Source organism: Dreissena polymorpha, chromosome 1 (assembly GCF_020536995.1).
Source record: "Dreissena polymorpha isolate Duluth1 chromosome 1, UMN_Dpol_1.0, whole genome shotgun sequence".
In the NCBI taxonomy this organism is placed as follows: Eukaryota; Metazoa; Mollusca; class Bivalvia; order Myida; family Dreissenidae; genus Dreissena; species Dreissena polymorpha.
The window spans coordinates 124,685,726-124,693,595 of NC_068355.1; the positions used below are offsets into that span (position 1 = coordinate 124,685,726).

General features: G+C 36.2%; 1 protein-coding gene across 1 annotated transcript in view; it reads right to left on the minus strand.

Annotated features, from left to right (window-relative positions):
* The window catches only part of LOC127848817 (nucleoporin Nup37-like), a 29,422-nt gene extending 21,938 nt beyond the window's left edge, over positions 1–7,484 (minus strand). Inside the window, exons 1-2 of the mRNA XM_052381453.1 lie at positions 7,279–7,484; positions 2,427–2,551 (exon numbers count right to left, since the gene is read on the minus strand). Of these exons, the coding sequence (XP_052237413.1) occupies positions 2,427–2,551; positions 7,279–7,425 (272 nt within the window). The 5' untranslated portion in view covers positions 7,426–7,484. The remainder of the gene's footprint in view (positions 1–2,426; positions 2,552–7,278) is intronic.
* Between the last annotated feature and the right edge of the window lie 386 nt (positions 7,485–7,870).

Sequence of the window (7,870 nt, forward strand, 5' to 3'; positions counted from 1 at the left end):
AAGAGAAGTTCATCATCAATTAGAAGTGAATTGGTGTAGAAATGAAGAAGTTATAGTAAAAAGCAATTTTGGGTGGGTGTGACATATGTGGGCAGGGCGCCCCAGGGTTGGTAATTGTGCCATGCATAGTTGAGATTGACCGTATTGTCATAAGAGAAGTTCAGTATCAATTTGAAGTGAATCGGTGTAGAAATGAAGAAATTATAGTAAAAGGCAATTTTGGGCGGGTGTGGTCTATGTGGGCGGGGCCCCAGGGTTGGTAATGGGGCCATGCATAGTTGAGATTGACCGTATTGTCATAAGAGAGGTTCAGTATCAATTTGAAGTGAATCGGTGTAGAAATGAAGAAATTATAGTAAAAGGCAATTTTGGGTGGGTGTGGTCTATGTGGGCGGGGCGCCCCAGGGTTGGTAATGGGGCCATGCATAGTTGAGATTGACTGTATTGTCATAAGAGAAGTTCAATATCAATTTGAAGTGAATCGGTGTAGAAATGAAGAAATTATAGTAAAGGCAATTTTGGGTGGGTGTGGTCTATGTGGGCGGGGCCCCAGGGTTGGTTATGGGGCCATGCATAGTTGAGATTGACCCTAATGTCATAAGGGAAGTTCAGTATCAATTTGAAGTGAATCCGTGTAGAAATAAAAAAGTTAAAGTAAATGGAATTTTTTGGTGGGTGTGGCCTATGTGGGCGGGCGCCCCAGGGTTGGGATTGGGGCCATGCATAGTTGAGATTGACCCTAATGTCATAACAAAAGTTCAGTATCAATTTGGAGTGAATCCGTGTAGAAATGAAAAAATTATAGTAAATGGAAATTTTTGGTGGGTGTGGCCTATGTGGGCGGGGCGCCCCAGGGTTGGGAATGGGGCCATGCATGGTTGAGATTGACCGTATTGTCATAAGAGAGGTCCAGTATCAATTTGGAGTGAATCGGTGTAGAAATAAAGAAGTAAATGTAAAATAACCTAAAAAAATGAGTGATAATTTCTGACGCGGCCCCACCCCAACCGCTATAACTTTTGACCCAGGGGTCAGATCAAAATTCCAAATAGTGCAGGGTCGCACATATGCTCATAGCTACCATGTGTGTAAGTTTCAAGGTTCTAGTGCTTTTAGTGTAGGAGGAGATAGTGGCCAGGACGGACGGACGGACAGACGGACGGACGGCGGAGATAACCACAATATCCCCACCTTTTTTTCAAAAAGCGTGGGGATAAAAAAACTGTAGATAAATTCACACGATCCCCACTTTTTCAGAAATGAATGAAAGGGGTCGATCATTACACAACTTCTCACCATTATCAACAATAGCCAGTACATTAAAGGACATTGATTTTAATTAAATGAAAGTGTGAAAATCTATTTCCAAACAGCTTTGTGCTGATTAAAGAAGTGTACCGACCGTTTGTTCACAACTTGTTAATGATGAGATACTCGTGTGAATTTGACTTGCACTCATTAAACTGAGATTATAAGAGTTTTATATGTGTTAAATTGTACTATATTAATAAAAATATGTTACAATAACACAAAATAGACAAGACAATTTTTACATTGAAGACGAATTTCATAAAATGCAGCAACGACAAATTAGCGCCCGAGCCGCTCGTGACGAAGATATTACGTACATATTTTTCTACAATAACTGAAGCATTTGTCTTTTTTATTAGGATCGGAGTTAGTGTTCCTGTGTCGTAAGAATAGCTAGCGTTTTTTACACATTTAATATAAATATTTGACAAAATTGCGCATATTCTTGCTTGAATCCCTCATACTCATGATTTCATTATGGAAGGGGGTTTGTTCCGCTAAGGAAGGGGGTTTATTCCGCTATGGAAGGGGGTTTATTCCGCATATGCAAAACTAGCCAGGGGGTTTATTCCGCGTATGCAAAACGTGAAAGGGGGTTTATTCCGCTTTGCCGTTTTTATGGAAGGGGGTTTCTTCCGAAGGAGGTTTCTTCCGTACACCTAATTGAGTATATTTGACACTTAAATGAGACTTTATTGTAATGATAAATTATAAAAAGAATGTCAATTAAGGTTTTTGATTTTTTTTTGTTTTTCATTTAGTTTTTTCTAAATATTATTACAAAAAATAGGGGGGAAAAGTATACTTTTTTGATGGGGGAAGCCACCAATATTCGGCCGTAAAAAATGTAGATCAAGGGCACTGTCCAGCTACATTGCAAAAATATAGCTATATGCAAATATTCCCCCCCACTCCTCAACACACACAAATTACCGTATGCCATCTCAGATAGTATTATCAAAAATATCAACACATAGTCAAACAGTGATCCAGTCTTATCAAACAAGCACCTTTACTTCACTCTGGCTAGTATTTTATATTTTATACTTGGGAGTGGGGTTTGGGGGCAACTTTGAGGCAAAGTTCAGTCCCATTCCCAATCTCTCAATGTTCACCTGATAACTTTTGGCAGTGAGAAAAGTGATGTGTCAGGGCTCCAGGACATTGCAGTCACACGGCAGCCATTCTGGAAGTCTGTTAGCTGTTGAAACTCGAAATCCTCCACATCCTCATCCTCTTCCTGTCAACAAAACAATTCAATTCAGTGTGATAAGATTATCAAACAAGTGGGCCTGAAAGGCCCAAAGTCGCTCACCTGAGATAAAAAGAAATGACCTGTTCTTTGCAGCCCAAGATATCAATGGAACAAATGTTCTAACCAAGTATCATGAAGAATGAACAACAAATGGCCCCTTGGCGGCCATGTTTTTTAACAGACCTGAACCATTTTTTAACTCTTCCAAGATATGTCCAAATTTCATGAAGATTGGGAAAAAATGTGTCTTCTAGACTGTTCACATGTTGTCACTATATACATATAAAGAAAACTGCCCCACTCCTTGGCGGCTATGTTTTTTCACTGATCATGACCATTTTCAAACTCGTCCGAGACATCCATATAACTAATGTTTTGACAAAATTTCATGATGATTAGGCAAAACATGTGACTTCTAGAGTGTTCACAAGCTTTTTTACTATATAAATATAAGGAAAAAGACCCCCCCTGGCGGCCATGTTTTTTTACCGATCCAAACCATTATCGAACTCAACTGTCCTATCCAGGTGTGGTAGTGCGGTCTCCTTCGCTTACGCAAATGAACCGGTCACAGGACGGTTACAAGTTATGTAACTTTGTGAGCACTTATGTAATGCGGAAATATTTATTTGACGAACTCTTATTTCCGGTCAGGATGACTATACTGACTGGTTGTAATTCAGTTAACTAAAGGCGTTCAGTCAGGGACGCCTAAATACACTCAAAGAATTTATTTATAAGTGAAAACCAGGGCAGCTTTAACAAAAATAACTAATCTTTATTCCAAGAACTCGGAAAATGAAGAACAATGACAGAAAATTAAGAACAGGTACAAGCCAAGTCTAAAGAATCTAAGTATCATTACAAAAATGAACAACATACAGTAAATACCTTAATGAATGTAAAAAGAAGTTAAAAATCTGTCAAAAAAACTGATATAAATATAAGTTACTGTTAGTCTAGAAAGTGCTTCAAAAATCGAGTTTATAAAATAGGTCTAATTTAATCTAAAAAACAATATTTATGGAGATTAGGAAACTTCAGTGAATCAAATGTAAAAATATTTTTTTTTTACTAAAGTTATTGAAATGAATAGAGTCTTTCTAATTTAGAAAATGCCAAATAAAAATAATCTAAATAATAAGAATAATTTAGAAAATAATGCCAAAATGTCTTGATGCTGGTGTTAAAAATAATTTACAGTTTAATTATTTCGAAATTCCAACCTTTTTCAAGAGCTGTTAACTTTTCAAGAAAGCATCAAGAGGTGTTTAAATTAGCCAAAACAGCTTATTTTATACAGTTCAGAAGATATCAATGGCAGAGTAGTCAATTTTCCCTCAGAACAGTGCATTTATCAATGATCAATATCTTCCCAAATTCCAGAGCAGAACTAAAAATAGATTACTGAACCAGGTTAAACAAGGGAGATAAATACTGCATAAATACTGCAAAATCATGTACATGTTGTCTTTCTTGCAGTTATCTCTTAGTTGAAAGGCTTATCATAAGTGTTAATGACTAAAACAGACATAACACAGTTAATGTCACATTATATTGACATAATAAAACCAAAGCAGGAAACAAATGTTCTGACCAAAGTTCATGAAGATTGAGCAAACTAGAAAGTTAACAAGATTTGACTATAGCCATATATAGCCATATAAGGAAAAATGCCCCCCCCCCCCTTTGCAGCTATGTTTTTCAAGCCAAGATTACCATTTTTGAACTCATCCAAGATATCATTGGGACAAATCATCTGAGCAAGTTTCATGAAGATCGGAAAATAAATGTGGCCTCTAGAGTGTTTACAAGGTTTTACTATAGCCATATAAAATGATATAAGGAAAAATGCCCCGCCCCCTGGAGGCCATGTTTTTCAACCAACCGACATCATTTTCGAACTCATCCAAGATATCATTGGGACAAATCATCTGAGCAAGTTTCATGAGGATCAGACAATAAATGTGGCCTCTAGAGTGCTAACAAGATTTTGCTGTAGCCATATATAGCCATATAAGGAAAAATGCCCCGCCCCTTGGCAGCCATGTTTTTCAAGCAAACGTAACCATTTTCGAACTCATCCAAGATATCATTGAAACCAATCTTCAGACCAAATTTCATGAAGATTGGACAATAAATGTGGCCTCTAGAGAGTGAACAAGGCAAATGTTGATGTCGCACAACGGACAACGCACAACGGACAAAAGGCAATCACAAAAGCTTACCATGAGCACGTTGTGCTCAGGTGAGCTAAAAAAAGGAAATATATTAAAACAAGACTATTGTCAGCAATATGGTCCCCTACCAGTGAAACTCCACCATTGTCAGATTTATATATATATATTTGTTGCCACAGCAACCAGAACTTTTGACGTAAGAACAAAATGAAATGACGTGCATAATCTCCATATTGCCATCTATCCATGTTTCAAGTTTCATGAAAGAATATGAAGAACTTTTAAAGTTATCGCAGGATCCAGAAAAGTGTGACAGACTGACTGACTGACAGACAGACTCATGGAGCACAAACCATAAGTCCCCACCGGTTTCACCGGTAGGGGACAAAATGTGTTCAAGGAAACTAACGTAGCACTCAGCTGGTTTTTACCTAGTACAAATAATTAGACATAATCTACTTATTACATCACAATGGTTAACGTTGTTTTCCTAAAGCAAATTGATTTCTACTTATCATATGTCTTTTTTTTTCTTGTTAAATCTTTGCTTACACATAAAATTATCATTAGTATTAGACATAAAAGGAGAATTGTGCAAGAACACCACTTGTGTAGATTTTGAAAATAAACATAAATAATGCATGTATTTGTAGGTTACTCTTTATTGCAGAATTACTTTGAACAAAATTAATTGTTCATAAGTTACATTAAAAGGGCTACAAATTATATTCTTAATGAAATAAAAAAATAAGCATAACAATTAACGTAAACACAAGTAATAATGTTAATAAACACACAGAGCAAGATCATAGTTTTAATGGTAAATTAATATGACATTCCACATTTATTACCAAATATAATTTTTTTCTAAATACAATCCTAGGTAAAAACGAAACTCCATGCAACTTTCAACTGACACAGTGATATGGCAACATATGGAATTGGAACAGTGGTAGTGTTTTCAGACCTGGAATAGCATTTCTTGAAAGTTTTAATTAACCCTCCATTGGTCATTGTTGGCTTGGGAACTACTTAAATGTACCTGGGTCTTAAGTATACTTAAGAGTATACCCCGGGTACGGGGTATATTAAGTATACCCAGGGTGGTATGGAAAATATACTAAAACGTACCCAGCCAATTTCGACTTAGTCTTATTTATAAGACGCGCAAAGATTTTTGAGAAACTTTTTATATGGGCTAAAAATATTACCAATATAAAAAGTATCTTAATATTTGAGAGTGTCAACAAGTTGGTAATGTGAAAATACTGAGCTCAGGCCGGGGATTGAACCCACGACCTCCAGAGTGGTAGTCAGACATTTAACCAGGTCGCTAAAGAGCTAGCCCAACAGCAAGGCTGTTGGAAGTGGCCTTATTTCACTACACTCCTCCCCCTTTTATTGTTTCAAGGCCCAGACACGCCCGCTACAGCATGTCTTGCATCCGCATGGCCCTCCCAGAAACCATTATACAGCTCAGACCCTTTTCCCGATTCACATTGCCTCGTCGCCATTAATGTTAAAATACTGAGCTCAGGCCAGGGGGTTTTCTGCCTATTTTGGGAAAATGAGTCTGACCAAATTGGGAATTTTTTATCGACAAAATGGCCATTTTGGGAATTTTTGCTTCAATAAAACGGCTCATTTGGGAAAAAATTGTGAATTTATCATGCTAAAATAATTCAGTGGTTTAACAAATTAATTCGTTTTTATTTGTTATTTTGTCTTCTTTATATAAACAGATGCAATATTGGGCATGTTAAACGTTTATTCAAGAACTGCAGTTTTGTTTTTTTCAGTAACAGTTACACTCTGAGATAAGAACTGTTACTGTACATTCAAAACCTTCAAGCAGATATTTTTTACCAAAACAAACACTGGTTGGTCACACAAGTTATAAAACACTTCATTCTTAAAAAAAATAATTATTTTTTTGGAAGTTGGGATTTTTTTTATAAATTCGGTTTGGGATCGGGTCCGTTTGCTTTGGGAGTGCCACCGTTTTCCGGAGGCGCAGACAGTGCTGAAAAACCCCTGCAGGCCGTGCTTGAACCCACGACCTCCAGAGTGGTAGTCAGACACCTTAACCACGTCGCTAAAGAGCTAGCCCAACAGCAAGGCTGTTGGAAGTGACCTTACTTTTACTACATTGGACTAATTTCGACTGTACCCAAAGTTTATTGCCGCCAAAAATCTGATGTAAAACGTGCTACAGAATATGAAACTAAACTCACTTGATATGAAACCTGTCACAACATGCATTAAGCATTTGTAGTATGAGTTTCAATATAGAGGCCATTTTACAAAATATTGACATAACAAAAAAGATAAATATGTCCATAATTAATTTGGAAAAAGCTAAGTAATTTAATATGTTAAATAATTCTTGTATGGTTATTCTGCACAGTTATATGAATTTGAAACCCTTAAAGCTTCTAACATGACTTCATGACAGAACGATGCTATTGCAAAATGATTTTAAACAATATGTTTTCAAACTTAAATTGCAATTATCGCGAAAACTTATGGCACCTTAAATTTAAGCTGGTAAATAGAAACTTTGGACTCCGTTCCAACTGCGAGAAGCTGAGAAGATGTTTCTGAATTACAAAATTCTACACAATAAGAAATATCTTCTCTAGGAATCGTATATTCCACGAATTTCGTAGATTCGTTCATTTTCACAAGAGTTCTCCTTTTTAAAGAGTACTCTGTTGTTGATGTATTTTCTTACTTTGGCGCCAAATGTCACCGTACATTTCGTCTGCAGGTAATACAATTAAGCGCATATCAAAAGCCATTGTTAAAACTTTGCAGCAATTAATTCTTATGTTATATGTTATAATGTGATATAAATTCCAAAGTTTCCTGTCTGAAAGAAAAATTTACGGATGAAATTCAATTTTTTTTAAATGTATACAAGGGAAAGAATTCTGAATGGAAATCTTAAATGAAATCAGAAAAAGTTAGCTCCCTTTACATGCTGCTTAGTTTGTTACAGCAATACAGGGAGAAAAAAACTGTTTATTTCCTTTAACATAACGTTTTAAGCTTAACAGTTTGTTTTTTGTTTGTTGGATTGTGAAAATTTGCGTTTTGACTAAAATTGGATTTTTTTTTAAAT